General features: G+C 46.8%; 1 protein-coding gene and 1 pseudogene across 3 annotated transcripts in view; both read left to right on the plus strand.

Annotated features, from left to right (window-relative positions):
* Positions 1-16260, plus strand: part of PTK7 (protein tyrosine kinase 7 (inactive)) — a 61263-nt gene that overhangs the window by 14336 nt on the left and 30667 nt on the right. Inside the window, exon 1 of one of the 2 annotated variants that reach the window (XM_082639890.1) lies at positions 14635-14716. The exons of the other annotated variant lie outside the window; for it this stretch is intronic. Within the exon in view, the coding sequence (XP_082496016.1) occupies positions 14650-14716 (67 nt within the window). The 5' untranslated portion in view covers positions 14635-14649. Of the gene's footprint in view, positions 1-14634; positions 14717-16260 lie in introns of those variants that run through there. 2 annotated transcript variants of the gene reach the window in all.
* On the plus strand, positions 8486-9551 carry LOC309813690 (large ribosomal subunit protein uL10-like; annotated as a pseudogene). The gene has a single exon. The product of its transcript is annotated as a large ribosomal subunit protein uL10-like (transcript).

Here is a 16260-nt window from a genome sequence, read left to right on the forward strand (position 1 = left end):
GGAGGCGGGGCGGAGGGGGGGACTTCCCTCCCGCTGTGCGCTTCCTGCATCCTGCTCCCACTGTCCTGGTGTGCAGGGGTCTGCCTGGGCTAGCCTGGGCACCCCGGGCTCTGCTGGGCTGCCCTCCCGGTAGGGCCCCGCCTGAGCTGGGCTATAAGCTGGAGAAACCAGGGGCACAGAGATGGATTCCATTGCAGGCTAAGTGTTTTGTTGCTGAATCATTTGCATTCATTAAAAGTAGCGAAGGGTGAGTGATATTTAAGGCAACACCATGGGTTTGCTGGAGGCTGCTGCCTTAGAGCCTCATTAAGAATTCTTGGGGCCGGGGAAAGGATGGGCGTAGCTCATTCAAAGCTTACTTAACTTCTGACTGCCTTGGGCATAGGCCAGCTGCTAAAATATGAAAAATGTCTGCCCAGAAGCCCCCAGAGCTTGGCCAGACTGCCCTGGCCAAAGAAAACATACACTTACAATTCATTATTTAGCCTCCTCCTGCGAGTTTGCTCGTGTCTCTTCCTCCCCTGGGACCTTGCTGAGTTGGGGGCACAAGCGGGGGCAGGAAGGCTCCTACGTATTTTAAGGGGAAGCTTAGCCTAAAGCAAGTGCTGTCTACATTCACCCCACCCACCCCCTGTTCCCTACTGATGGACTTTAGGCTGTCTCTGAGGGTTTGCTCTTGTAAACAGTGCCACCACAAATATCCTTGTATCTATCTGTACCCTTGGGTTTGTGTACCTGAAGGGTAAATTCCCAGAAGTGGAGCTGCTCTGTCAAAGGATAGGAATATATCACAACTGGGTACAACATTCTGTATTTATGTTATTTTTCTGGGGAGGGTGTTTATAGCTTTCATCAAATTTCTGAATCCCTGCTGTACAGTGGGCCTGTGAAAATCGCATGGGTTAAAGTGTGAAAACTAGTAAGCATGGTTAAGGTGTGAGACATTGCTGGGGTGACTGGAGAATTTATCATCCAACCTGAGGCATTGTTAATAATTATGCCAAGACAACCAGCATAAGCCAGGGTTGTTCCAGGTAACTTGGGAGGATGGTAGCCCAGTGCCCAACAAGATCTTTTCCCCTCATCTCTGGGACCATGTATGTTCTCTCTTCTACACCATGGAGCTCTGAATTACCTGCTCCATTTTCTTTTCCATTCTAGCAGCTGTGTTCTTTTTGTTGCTCCTAACTTGATGATGAGCTTGGTAAGGTGGGTCCAGTTCCTGACCTTTGTTTTCCCAGATGCTCAGTGGTTGTTCAAGTTGTTCTTGGATTCCCAAGACCAGAATTTGAGTCCTGGAAGCACTGTAACTTCTGAATTCCATTTCTCTTCTTTTCTTTTTTTAAAAAAATATTTATTTATTTATTTGGTTGCACCGGGTCTTAGTTGCAGCAGGCAGGCTCCTTAGTTGTGGCATGCATGTGGGGTCTAGTTCCCTGACCAGGGATCGAACCCGGAGCCCCTGCATTGGGAGCGTGGAGTCTTAGTCACTGTGCCACCAGGGAAGTCCCTGAATTCCATTTCTTAATCTGCAGGATGACAATGATAATATCCACCTCATAGAGCTATGGTGAGGGTCTAATGAAGGAACGTTTGTGCAGGGGTGTTGCGGCGTGGCCTTTGTTTGTGGGAGGCAGGCTTCAGGGACACGCATATTGACATGTGTTGTCACTCCTTATTGACATAGACTTGGGAGCTCTTGAGCATTGCTGGCTTTAGATTTGTGTTTTCCACTTCTCCAGTTATTACCATCCCTTTAATTGCTCTCGTATCTATTCCCTCCCCTTTTATCCTATTGTCTGTGGCTTTGCCATTTCTCCCTTGGAATACTGCTGGAAAAAAGAAGTGAATTTTTGAAGGCAGCATCTTTTTTTCCCTCTCAAAAATGTCAAGAAGACACGTACTTCATGAAACCTAAGATAAAAACATCCGGTGAGTCGCAACATAGTGAGATAAAAAAGAAGCTTACCGAGAAGGGTGAAGAAGTAATAAGAGGACTGGCTGAGATAATGGAGTATGAGGAGACAAAAAATGCAATAGCAGAATTCAGTTTCCAGTATTCACTTTAAGGAGCTGAATCAGCACTGCAGTTAATCTAATCAATGTCATGCAGCTGAGGAGCTCTCAGAATCCAGAGGAAAATGTACAGTGAGGTGAAAATGATGAAAAAATGTGATAATTAGAGAAATAGATTCAAGATTTTAAAAAGGAATAAACAAAGGATATACAAGTAGAATTAAAAAGCAGATCCGAAGAGGCAAATAAAACACAATACATATAACAAAGGAAGAATTGTAGTATTAAAACATAAACCAGTTAAAAGCAGAGATAAATATAGCAGTTAGTATGATAAACTTCAGTGGAATATGTCTCCACAGAGGTAAGACAAAATTAAGATTGAGTTAGAAAAGTTTCATGTTCTTTTCATGAGACAAACCTAAAATACAGACAGAGTTCATTTTATTCTTTTTTTAACTTTAGACCAATAGCTTAATTTATTTCACTTATTATTTAGGAAAGAATATTAAGGTTATGAATTTTCTTCTGAGTACAGCTTTGAAATTAATAAATTTGAAATGAAAAAATACAGAATTGGTAAGTTCCATTGCTTCAGAAAAAACAAAAGAAACAAAACTTTGGCGAATGCTGTCAAGAAAAGGAGAGAAATGGTCAATAAGCAAAGCAAGAAAGGAAAAAGAAGCTTTAACCTCATTCCTGGCCTCACAACAATTTCTTGAGGCCAATTTCAACATACTAGGTACCTGGTAGATTCTGGGGACTTAGAGCAGGGAATGAGACGGAGCTTACCATTTAGTGGGAGGGCTTATGAAAATGTGTACTGATAATTACAGTTGTGGTAATTGCCATGGAAAAGATTTTTTTTTTTTTTTTTTTTTCTTTTTGCGGTATGCGGGCCTCTCACTGTTGTGGCCTCTCCCGTTGCGGAGCACAGGCTCTGGATGCGCAGGCCCAGCGGCCATGGCTCACGGGCCCAGCCGCTCCGCGGCATATGGGATCCTCCCAGACCAGGGCACGAACCCGTATCCCCTGCATCGGCAGGCGGACTCTCAACCACTGCGCCACCAGGGAGGCCCCAAGATTTTTTAAGTTACAAGGGGTTACCATGTTCAATGCTGTGCTGAGAAATCAATGTTAGGAGAGTATAAATTATTGAAATGTAATGAGCCATTAGGATGACTAACTAGACCAGTAACTTAAAAACAATTGAAAGATAGTGAGAAAACAAGACACCCCCCACCAAACTGTTGTATCAGAGGGCCTTGAGGGGAAATTTTGAAAAATGTAGAAAATAGAGCCTTGTGGAGTGCTTTATAGGCAGTCACAGAGCCAAGGAACAGGTGGATGGCCACACCGTGCATGTCACAAAGTTGATATGACCTTGATCCCAAATGCTGACTGACAGTGCGGAAGAGGAAAGTACACTACTTAGAAATATTGGTATGAAAGTCTAAAGAAAATACTGGCAAATACTATGTTAAAGATAATGTACCATAAATAATTAGGATTTACTCCAAAAATGGCATGGATGGTTTAATTTAACGTAATTCATCAAAATAAGAAGTCAAAGGAGTCACACAGTTATCTCAGTAGATGTGAAAATGACATTAGATACAAATTAACATCCATTCCTGTTTTTTTTTTTAATCTTAAACAACAACTAACGTATTTAAAAATGAAATTATAGGGAGTTCCCTGGTTGCACAGTGGTTAAGAATCTGCCTGCCAATGCAGGGGACACGGGTTCGAGCCCTGGTCCGGGAAGATCCCACATGCGGCGGAGCAACTAAGCCCGTGCGCCACAACTGTTGAGCCTGCGCTCAAGAGCCCGCAAGCCACAACTACTGAGCCCGCGTGCCGCAACTACTGAAGCCCACGCGCCTAGAGCCTGTACTCCGAAACGAGAAGTCACCGCAATGAAAAGCCTGCGCACCGAAACGAAGAGTAGCTCCCACTCGCTGCAACTAGGGAAAGCCCGCGTGCAGCAGCAAAGACCCAACGCAGCCAAAAAATAAAAAAAAAATAAATAAATTTTAAAAAATGAAATTATAATGCTGTTCTCTTTAAAGAAGTCACTACATTAAAATAAAGTCTCTACTATTTAACATTATTCTGGAAATTGTAGCTGAAATGATATTGTAAGAAAACGAAAGTCAAAGTAAAGTTAATAGTCTTTGGAGGTGGTGCCATTTTTTTTTACATGTGAAACCCAAGTGTCAACTGAAAACCATTAGAATCAGTAAGAGAGTTGAGTCATTTGGCCAAATACAAAACTACACAAAACCAGAAGTTTCACTAGTTATCAGCAAGTAACCTTTTAGAAAATACAATGGAAACGTTTATCCCATTCACAAAATCAACAACAATAAGAAAACCCATAAAATACGCAGGTGTAAAGCAATAGAATGGAAACTGTATGTTGAAGGAGTCAGTAAATAACACCCTTCTTTCCTCTGAATTTTAAACCAGTGGATGCAGGGAGGAAAGAAAGACAGACAGGAATTAGACAGATGGAAATTAGTGTATCACCTTTATTACAGATAAAGGTTAGGTTGAGGAACAAGGTTGTAATCTGAACAGGATAAGCTTGTCTGATTCATCCCTGAATTGTGTGTGTGTGTGTGTGTGTGTGTGTCTGATTCATCCCTGAATTAGGGTGTGTGTGTGTGTGTGTGTGTGTCTGATTCATCCCTGAATTAGGGTGTGTGTGTGTGTGTGTGTGTGTGTGTGTGTGTGTGTGTGTCTGTCTGTCTGCAGGGGGTATATTCCCCCTCCCCCAAGTGGGCAGGAGAGGAAGGATCAGAGCCAAACATATTCGGTGAGACATCACGCCTCCCTGGAACTTCTGGGAGGAGGTGGAGTGAGACTCCAGTGGTACCCCCTCCACTGAAATGGAGAAGAGTTATTCCTCCTTAAAACTTCCTTTGCTCCCTGAGCTCACCGGGGCTTAATTGTTGAAGGCCCTGGACTTCTAGTGGGTGTGGGTGCCTGGGGTGTGGCTCTTCCTTTCAAGGAAAGGGCACAGCTGTCAGCTATTCCTGCTTCCACCTTCACTAACCACACTGCTCCTTTGTGGGTGCTTCCAGGACACCTGGAGAACAGAGTACATTTCCCTCTAAAAGGCTCTTGAAGCAAAACAGGACAGTATTTAAATGAATTCCAAGACAGCTTTGCACCCAAGGGTGAAAATTCACTTCCTATCTATTTCCAAGCCCAAATCATGTGCAAACATATTTTCTTCTGAGTAAAGTAACATTTGAGAACAGGAACCCTCACTGCCCTGTTCACTGCTGTATTCCCAACACTTAGAACAGTGCCTGGCACTTAGTAGGCATTCAGTAACTTAATGACCATTCTCAGGGGGAAAAAGTGTGACATGTAATGCAGAAAATGCCTTATATTAGTGATCTTATTGATTACAAATTAATAAGAAAAAGATAACAGTAAAAATAAGGAAAAAAGTAGACAAAGAAATTGAATAGAAAATTCAGCTAACCAGTGAACATACAAAAGATGGCTTTATGTTGTTAAGAACAGACTAAATGTCTTAAATGAGTTGCAGAATAAAACAAAGTATCATTTTACATCTCTCAAATTGGCAAAGGTTAATAAGTATCAATGTTGGTAAGGAAGCATAAATTGGTACAGCCTTTTTAAAGAGCAATTTGTCATTTATCAAAGCCCTGAATTGCATTCTCTTTGGTCCAGGGGGAGTCCTGTTTCTAGGAAGTCATACTACAAGAAACATTCCCATTACCAATGTGCATAGGTACCTGTACAGAGAGATTCAGTTGGGGCATTGTTTGTAATGGCAAAAAATTGAAAACCATCTGAATGTCCATGATTAGGGTGTTAGACAAATAGATTTTGGGTCACCGATACAGTGAAATAATATACGGTGGTTGAAATGAATGGGCCAGAACCATGTGAACAGACACGGAAAAATACCTGTGGTTAGCTGTAGGGCAAAAAAAGCAGTTTGCAGAATAGCAGGTGTTAATAGGTTGAATAGTGTCTCCTGAAAGGATATGTTCAAGTCCTAAGCCCTGGGACCTGTGACCATGACCTGATTTGGAAATAGGGCCTTTGCAGATGTAATCAAGTGAAGAGATGTCATGAAGGTGGGCTCTAATCCTATGTGACTGGTGATGTCCTTACAAGAAGAGGAGAGACACAGATGCGCACAGAGGGAAGGACGTCACGTGATGACGGAGGCAGAGCTTGGAGTGATGCAACCACAAGCCAAGGAGCGCCAGGGATTGCCTGCGACCACCAGAAGCTGGGAGAGAGGCATGGAACAGACTCTTCCTAGAGCCTCCAGAAGGAACCAGCCCTGCCGACACCTTGATTTGGCAACTCTGGCCTCCAGAACTGTGAGAGAATAAGCTTCTGGTGTTTTAAGCCACCCAGCTCTGGTGATTTGTTACAGCAGCCCTAGGAAACTAATAGACCAGGTATGACATTATCCCATAATCATGCCTCTGTGAATGTACCTTGACAAAGAGCTTCTTCAGTCCATTTTCTAACCTAACAGCCACCTCCTTGGAAACAGGGACTCACTGTGTTGGTGATTTTTCTTTTCCCGGGGACAGCCTAAGCAGGGTAAACTTGGATTTCACCTCCTTTGCCTGCTCCACCCCTCACAAAACAGTGTCCTAGTGGCCTTTTGCTGTGTTCCCCCTCATCATCCCTTAAACTCTGAGCATCCGGAATTACCCTGAGTTCGTGTTTTGTTTTTGTGCTTCTTTTTCTATTTGCCAAGCCCCATTCCTTCTTTTTTTTTTTTTAATTTTTTATTTTTTGGCCGCTCTGTGTGGCATGTGGGATATTAGTTCCTTGACCAGGGATTGAACCTGTGCCCCCTGCATTGTAATTGCAGAACCTTAACCACTGGACCGCCAGGGAAGTCCCCAAGCCCCGTTCCTTCTTAAAATCTTGTTTTGAAGAGCCTTCTTCCAGGATGCTTCTCTGCCCCCTTATACCCTCACTCTGAGTTAAAAGCCTGCCTTGTGCACCCACCCATCGTGCACCCACCCATCATGCTGTGTGATAATGTGGTAAAGCCTAGTGATTATGATAGGTTTTCCTTTGGAGCCAGATGACCGGAGATTTGAATCCTGCATTTGTCACTTATTAGCTGTGTTACCTTGAGCAAGTGGCTTTACCTTTCTGTGCCTCAGTTTCCTCATCTGCATAACGGGGGTCGTAGTACCTACCTCACTGGGTGGTTGTAAGCATTAACAATGGGGTTAAAGCTCTCGCAATAGTGGCTGGCACGTAATAAACGGTCAGTAAGCCTTTGCTATTGTAATTATATGTTTACTTGTCTGACTCCCCCACTAAACAGACATACTTAAAGGCAGTAATTGTATTTTTCTCTCTCCATCCCCAGTGTCTTGCAGAGTACTTGGCACATGGTAGGCATTAAATAAATGTTTGTTGAATTAATAATGATAATTAATGTAATTGCCAACCAGGATCCCATATTGGGCTCAACTCAGTTTGGATCCACATCATGCAGGGGCCAGTGAACCCGCCACAGATCAGCTGGTATTTCCCAAGCTCCTCCAATGGGCAAGGCGTCCACAGTGGAGGGGATGGAAGAGTGGACGTCCAGCCCCTGACCTCAGGGAGCTGAGGATCTGGTGGAGAAGATGGTGGAAGCGCATGAAACGTTAATAACAATATTAGGTCTTAACCATTTGTGGGAGCAACAGAAGAATGTGCGTTCACAGTTAACTATTTCAGCCCTTGTTTTCCAAATTCCTTCTAGAGAGCTTCTTTTTTAAAAATAAATTTATTTATTTATTTTTGGGTACTTTGGGTCTTCGTTGCTGCGTGTGGGCTTTCTCCAGTTGGGGCGAGCGGGGGCTACTCTTCGTCGTGGTGCGTGGGCTTCTCATTGCGGTGGCGTCCCTTGTTGCGGAGCGTGGGCTCTAGCCACGCGGGCTTCAGTAGTTGTGGCACACGGGCTCGGTAGTTGTGGCTCGCGGACTCTAGAGTGCAGGCTCAGTAGTTGTGGTGCACGGGCTTAGTTGCTCCGTGACATGTGGGATCTTCCCGGAGCAGGGCTTGAACCCTTGTCCCCTGCATTAGCAGGCGGATTCTTAACTACTGCGCCACCAGGGAAGTCCCATAGAGAGCTTCTTTTTAATAATGAAACATAGATCTGGAGGCTTCGTCAGGGTCAGATTTGATTTTTTTTTTTTCCAGGTATACTTTCTCAGTAGGCACATAACATCTGGTTGTCTCTCTGGAATTAGCAGCCGTCAATAATCATTGCCAGATCCAGTATTTCATTAGGGGCTATACAATGGTGATATTCTATTTATCAGCTGGAGACTTCTATAAAGATAAACCGTCCCTTATTAACTGTTTGGTTACCCTGAGGTATAGCTGTTCACGAAAGGGAAAGTAAATGCTTCTTGACCAGTTTTTAAAATAATGAGCCTCTCGCCAGGCATCCTCGAGTGAGTGACATCGTCTTTAAACCCTGCGTGGCAATCCCTGACGCACCGCCGTGATGCCCAGGGAAGACAGGGCAACCTGGAAGTCCAGCTACTTCCTTAAGATCATCCAACTTCTGAATGATTATCCGAAATGCTTCGTTGTGGGAGCAGACAATGTGGGCTCCAGGCAGATGCAGCAGATCCTCAGGTCACTCCGCGGGAAGGCTGTGGTGCTGATGGGCAAGAACACGATGATGCACAAGGTGGTCCGAGGGCATCTGGGAAATAACCCAGCTTTGAAGAAACAGTTGCCTCACATCCAGGGGAACGTGGGCTTTGTGTTCACCAAGGAGGACCTCACTGAGATCAGGGACATGCTGCTGGCCAATGACGTGCCGCCTGCCGCCCTGCAAAGTCACTGTGCTGGTCCAGAACACTGGTCTGGGCCCTGGGAAGACCTCCTTCTTCCAGGCTTCAGGCAGTACACTAAAATCTCCAGGGGCACCATCGAAATCGTGAGTGATGTGCAGCTGATTAAGACTGGAGACAAATTGGGAGCCAGTGAAGCCACGTTGCTGAACATGTCCCCCTTCTCCGTTGGGCTGGTCATCCAGCAGGTGCTTGACAATGGCAGCATCTGTAACCTTGAAGTGCGTGACATCACAGAGGAAACTCTGCATTCTCGCTTCCTGGAGGGTGTCCGCAATGTTGCCAGCGTATGTCTGCAGATTGGTTACCCAGCTGTTGCATCTGTACCCCATTCTATCATCAGTGGGTACAAGTGGGTCCTGGCTTTGTCGGTGGAGACTGATTACACCTTCCCACTTGCTGAAAAGGTCAAGGCCTTCTTGGCTGATCCATCTGCCTTTGTGGCTGCTGCCATCACTGTTGCTCCTGCTGCTGCTGCTGCAGCCCCAGCCAAGGCTGAAGCAAAGGAAGCGTCGGAGGAGGCGGACGAGTATATGGGATTTGGTCTCTTTGACTAATCGCCAAAAAGCAGCCAATTCAGCCGGCTTTATTTGTGAAACGAGGAAATAAACGCTTAAGTCTCTTACTAAAAAATAAAATAAAATAAAATAAAATAATGAGTTGGTTTTCTATCATCCTTCAAAGGTGACCAATGGAGGAGGACTTTGGGCTCCTTTTTTTTTAAATTTTAAAAACATTAAAAAAATTTTTTTAATCTTATGATTTGGCATTACCGGTGTCTTTAAAAAATTTTTTTATTGGAATACGGTTGATTTACAATGTTGTGTTAGTTGTAGGAGTACAGCAAAGTGAATCAGTTATACATGTATATATATCCACTCTTTTTTTAGATTCTTTTCCCATGTAGGCTATTACACAATACTGAGTAGACTTCTCTGTGCTATACAATAGCTTCTCATTAGTTATCTATTTTATATATAGTAGTGTGTATATGTCAATCCCAATCTCCCAATTTATCCCTCCCCTCTGGGCTCTTTTTTTTTTTTTTTTTTTGCGGTACAGGTGCCTCTCACTGTTGTGGCCTCTCGTGTTGCGGAGCACAGGCTCCGGACACACAGGCTCAGCGGCCATGGCTCACGGGCCCAGCCGCTCCGCGGCATGCGGGATCTTCCCGGACCGGGGCACGAACCCGTGTCCCCTGCATCGGCAGGTGGACTCTCAACCACTGCGCCACCAGGGAAGCCCTGGGCTCTTTTTTTCTTTAAACATCATTATGAACTCACAGATTTTAAACTTACCAGTGTGTTAAGGCCATGTGGTTCTTACCATTATGAAGCTTAAAAGGTCCCTTCTTGGGCGTCCCTGGTGGCGCAGTGGTTGAGAGTCCGCCTGCCGATGCAGGGGACACGGGTTCGTGCCCTGGTCCGGGAAGATCCCACATGCCACGGAGCAGCTGGGCCCGTGAGCCATGGCCTCTGAGCCTGCGCGTCCGGAGCCTGTGCTCCTCAACAGGAGAGGCCACAACAGTGAGAGGCCCATGTATCGCAAAAAAAAAAAAAAAAAAAGGTCCCTTCATGGCCTCGTGGGAGCCTCTTCAAGCTGGCCCTGAACCTTTTGATGCGGCCCTGCTTGTTTTTGCTCATTTCCTCGTATGATAAGATGTTCCAGGTTCATCCGGCACATTTCCTGCCCAGACCTGGAATCAGGTACTTCTCCAAGGAAGAAGGGCATGAATTTTTTAGGATATTGGTACAATATTACCAAACCACTTTCCAGAGGGACATTATTATCATTTACACTCCCATCTGCAAGGCATGAGGACCATTTTCTCCATATACTCAACCAGTGTTGAGTGTTATTTTAAAAACTTGGCATTCATTTGATAGGGCAGAATGATTTGCATTTCTTATTTGCATTTATGTTCCAATTTGCATTCATTAGGTTACTGGTGCATTGGAATGTTTTCTTATATTTATTAATCATTTATATTTGTTTTGAGAAGACATGCTGTTTTGACCATGTTACTATTAGAATTTTAGTAGTTCTTATGATCGATTTGTAACTGTGTATCAAGGCCAGCAGCCCCTTTTCTGTCAATTGCTAGAAACCATTTTCCTAATTGGTCGTTTGCCATTGGGAGTTGTTTACAACTTCTATTTTATGTAGTCAGATATTTTCCTTTATAAAGCATTTTCCAGTCCTCTCTCATTGGGGACTTACGGGATCAGAAAGCTGAACCCTAAGAGTTATCTCCAGGCATTAGTTGGCACCCAAACATTCACTGTGCTGTCCTCACCTAACTACCGTTGGGTCCCTTGAGGCCAGAGGCCTGCCTCATTCCAACATGGTCTGGATCCATTTTCACCCAGACAGACTCGCTCTGACTCTTCTTCATATTGAAGGTGGGAGAGTGACTGAAACAATGAGCAACTGCTAATCTGGGCACTGCCTGGAGGTTCCCGGGGCAGTGGGCCAGAGAGCGCAGAGGTCCCAGCAGTCAGCTGCTTCCCTGTGGAGACCCACTTAAGTGACCCGCCAGCTCCAAGGCTCCATGGAGCAACTGTGGGACAAAGTTTTGGACCCCAGGGTCTGTTCAGAACCTATACACCCACATGGCAGAGATTGAGTGGGTGGCGAGTCAAACAGGGCAGTCGGCAGCTGCAAACGGTCTGCGTGAGAGGGATGCCGACCAAGGCCTACACTGGGTAAGAGGTGGTTGTCATGGGACAGAGGCCCTTAAAAGATTAAAAAAAAAAAATCTCGAACATAATAATGACGAGCAAGAATGGCTAAGAGCCCAAACTCATATGATACTTAATACGTGCCAGGCACTGTTCCAAACATGCTACATTGGTTAACATGTGAATTTACTTTTCGCAAGCCTAGGAGGTAGATACTGTTATTAGCACCATTTTATAGCTACAGAAACGGAGACACCGAGAGGATAAACAGCTTGCCCAAGGTCATATGCTCGGTAAGTGGGAGAGGAGAATTGAAGTGCAGACAGTCTGACTCCAGACTCTGAGCTCTTGTCACATCTCCGTCCTGCCTGTGCACTGTGAGCCAGGGCCTTAAAGTGGTGCAGCTCTTCAGACTTCCCAGGGGGCATTTTGTCCCTGCAGGGTAAGGAGCAGCTGGCTTTACAGATGGGGAAACTGAGGCCTGAAGGACAGAGTGATTTGCTCAGAGCTGTCTGTGCAAGTCAGATGCAGGTCTTTCTTTCTTTCTTTCTTTTTTTTTTGCGGTACACGGGCCTCTCACTGTTGTGGCCTCTCCCGTTGCGGAGCACAGGCTCCGGACGCGCAGGCTCAGCGGCCATGGCTCACGGGCCTAGCCGCTTCGTGGCATGTGGGATCTTCCCAGACCGGGGCACGAACCTGTGTCCCCTGCATCGGCAGGCGGACTCTCTACCACTGCGCCACCAGGGAAGCCCCAGATGCAGGTCTTTCTGTAGGTGACACTCATTTGGCATCAAAGTCAAACTCTTTGAACCTCCTAGGAACAGAATTGCTCTTAGACAGGTACAGACAGTGGTTGCCTTTTCCCTTTGAGAGGGCTGACCCCTCCGGGGTCTGGTGAACGGGGCGGGGGGGGTCTTACTTAGGACTTTCCTGGGCTCCTGAGGGCTGTGGAGGCGGGCCTGCTCTCGGGATCTCATGGTCTGAGCCCAGGCTGGCCGTATCTGGAAGCTGACTTCTTTGCCCTTGTGTGAGGAGCAACAGAGTGTGTTCCAAGAGCACCAGGACTGCTGGATCAGCGGTTCTGGAAAGGTTGGGTAGAAAATGCCCTGCTGTCTTCTTGCTCCTGGCCTAATGGCTCAGACCATTTTTAGATGTCAGGAAGTGTAACAATATGGTACATTTATCTTGGTGAATAATGGATGAGCCCAGGGAAGGTACTGTATTTTTCCTGGTGAATTATTTACCAGGAGCGTCTAATTTGAGGCTCTCCACTATGAGTGGTCTGAATTGGGTGTATCTAGAGTCCCTCCCGACTCCTCTCACTCCCTGGGTCTCCCAGCTACAGGTTCGCTGTAACCTTCCGTGTCTAGTGTTACACGGTGGCCTGTAGCCAGGGACTCTCTGAGTTTGGAGTCCCTGTGGCCACTGGGTTGGGTGGCAGGAGGGAGTGAGGAGGACCCTCCCTACTAGAGATGCAGGGAAAGCCCTGTGGGGGGTTTACTTGGCCGGGGGTTGGGGGGGAAGCTGGGGTCAATGTGGGGCTGGGGGCTGCTCTACAGGCATGGGGAGCCTTTTGTGTGCTTACGTGTGTGTGTGCACATATGTGTGCTCTGGGTCTTTGTTTTTCTTGTCCCTTTCTCTGGGTCTCTCTAGGACTGTATGTTACTCTCTGTCTCTCAGTTTGTCTCTGTCCGTGTCTCTCTGTCTGTTGACCTGGGTCTCTCTGTGTCTCTCTGTCCCCGTCCCTCCCCCCACTCCCTCCCTCTGCTCCTCCCTCCCTTCCCCCATCCACACCATCAATCTCCCTCCAGCCCCCTTTTTCTCATCTTCCTGTCTCCCTCTGTCTTTCTCCATCAGTGTCTGCTTCTCTCTCTCTCCCTCTCTCTCTCTCTCTGCGTGACTTTAGAGGCCTGTAAGAGGCACCTCCTGGGATGGAGGGGCAGCCAGTTCCAGACTTAAGTGAAGCCAGATCTTGGTACCTTCCAGACCCTGACTTCAAGATCGACAGAGTAGGCATAAAATAAACTTTAGGTCTTTGTCATTTTTTTGGCTATTCAGTTATTGCATCAGCCACTCTTAGGGGCTTTTTTTTTCTTTAGCTATTTGGGTGTGCTTTATGTTTTATAACACCACCCCGCCCCCCCGGCCCCCAAAAGTCAGTTATCCCTAGGCTTTAAGCATCTGGTAATGTGTTGCAAGTTTTTGGTGCTTTTAAAAATAACTTACAAGGAATTGTTTCTGTCTGTTATTCATCAGATTGTATTTTTTTCATCTGTTGTTACTGATTTGGAGATTGAAATACATATTTTGCCATCTTTAGCCAGAATGCTTTTTCAGAACAGCTGATTTTTCAAAAACGACGATTTTTTGGTTATTTTCTTTTAAAAAATAAAGGAGCAAATCATCAGTGATGCAGTTAAGAAATAAAGGAATAAAATTGGTTTTGTCTTACTAGAGAGTTTATATTTTAAGCTGTAAAGTGAAGTTTATAAGGAGTCTAGGAAATGTCTGATGCTTTGATTCTAATTAAGCAGCTGGCCTGCCTTCCCCTCCCCCCTCTGTCCCCTGACCATGCCCTCCCCCAACTGGGCAAGCATCAGTTACATCTGAGTGATGTTGGAGCAGTGACCATGGCCACAGTAGTCGATCCCCACCTCCAGATAGCTTCCCCCTCCGACATTTTTCCAGCCACGCGTGGTAGCAGAGGTGGCTGAGGGGAGGGCCTCTGATGGCAGCAGCAGGTCTACCTTGAGCAGAAGGCAGTGGGCACTGCAAAATCCTGCCCCCCACACCCCTCTCCAGCAGCCTAGAGGCGAGGAGGGCACCCTTGCCTCTTGAAGACACTGGCTCTTCCAAACCGCCTCCTTCAGTCGGGATTCTTCTCTTTGTGTTTCAGATTGAGGCTTAAAGCCTGGAGCAACCCTTTCCCTGGAGAGAAGGGTTGGTTTCCAGAAGCAGCTGTTGGTCAGACAGGTGGAGAAGGAAAGAAAGGAAGGCTGGGAGAGGGGCACTTGGAGGACGGTGTCCGGCTCCGACTCCTGGGCCCTGCCTTGTGCCCTGGCCCCGAGGGGATGGCCAGGCTGCCGAGGGCCGGGTTCATCTCCTGCACATGTGTTCGGCATCGCCGCGTGTCATCGGGTGTGTGGTACACGCAGCCCATTGCTGCAGGCCCTGGGTGGCTCGTGCTTTCCACATCACACATAGCAAAGCGATGTCCTCACATTCCCCACTCTTGTCTGCTCCAGGAAGTGGTTTGCAGAGCGCTTCTAAATATAAAAGTATGAGCCTGCCTCTTCCTCTTATCCCTTTGGAACCAGCTGAGGACCAACCTCTTTAGTCACTTTTGGGGTTTGATGGGAGGAGGAAGGGGCACGGGAGAAGCTGGGGGGTGCGCCTGCATGCGTGTTTCCCCAGGCTCTGCTGATACCCATATGCGTGCGGGGGCACAGCGTGAGGCTAGGTGCAGTGCTGAAGGCCTGGGCAGGGTGCCGGGGCAGACAGAGAGGAGGGTGTAGGCTCAAAGACTGATTTTCAAACTGTGGGCAGCTATGTTCAGCCACTTAACTTGTTTTCAAAAATTTCATTTTCTTCTTGCTTCCCCAGACCCAACAGTGTGTTCTTCTACTGGGAAAAACAGCAGGATGTAGGTGATGGCCACAGGGAAGGCACTTTGAAACATAGTGCTACATGGAATAAAGTGAGAGGCAGAATGAGAGATAATGCAAGACCATTTATATGGGTTAAAAATAGCCGCACACGAAACAACAATCACATTTGACCAGAGCACATACAAAGAGAGGATCTACCTTAAACAGGACAGAATGGTTGTTGGTGGGACTTGGATAAAAGGGGATAAAGTGAAAGAAATGAAGAGCAGCCAGCATGGCAGCGTGGAAAGAACACAGATGTGGGAGCCAGACAGATCCAGGGGCAGTTCCCGACCCTGCCATTCCTGGGATAGCCTTGACCCCAGTTTCCTCCTCTGTGAAATGAGGCTGGTCCGTGTGGAGGGTTCTTTGGATGAGAAATAATGCGTCCATGTAATGAGGGCCAGCAAGAAGCAGACGGTCAGAGTAGCTAAGGCAGTGCTGACTGATGGAACTTTCTGTGGGGACAGAACTGTTCTACATCGGCGCTGTTCAGTACGGTGGCCGCTAGCCACATGCGGCTCCCGAGCACTAAAAATATGGCTAGTGGGGCTTCCCTGGTGGCGCAGTGGTTGAGAGTCCGCCTGCCGATGCAGGGGACGCGGGTTCGTGCTCCGGTCCGGGAAGATCCCACGTGCCGCGGAGCGGCTGGGCCCGTGAGCCATGGCCGCTGAGCCTGCGCGTCCGGAGCCTGTGCTCCGCAACGGGAGAGGCCACAGCAGTGAGAGGCCCGCGTACCGCAAGGAAAAAAAAAATACGGCTAGTGGAACAGAGGCAATGAGTTTTCAGTTTTGTTTCATTTTAATTAAGTTACATTTGAATAGCTCCATGTGGCTAGTGGCTGCCATATTGGACAGAACAGGCCGAAGGGATATTTTACTGTCTTTAGGAGCCAGGGAGGATTTTCCCTCATTGAGTGCGGTTGAGGCCACTCCACCTAAAGGGCAGGGAATCATGTTCTCCCTGCATAGGGAGTTTAGGGTGTGTGCCTCAGAGATGAGTAAAAAGAGCTCAGAAAACAGAGTCTCCCAGAGT

The sequence above is a fragment of the Mesoplodon mirus genome (assembly GCF_964341445.2).
Source record: "Mesoplodon mirus genome assembly, chromosome: 12".
NCBI lineage: Eukaryota > Metazoa > Chordata > Mammalia > Artiodactyla > Ziphiidae > Mesoplodon > Mesoplodon mirus.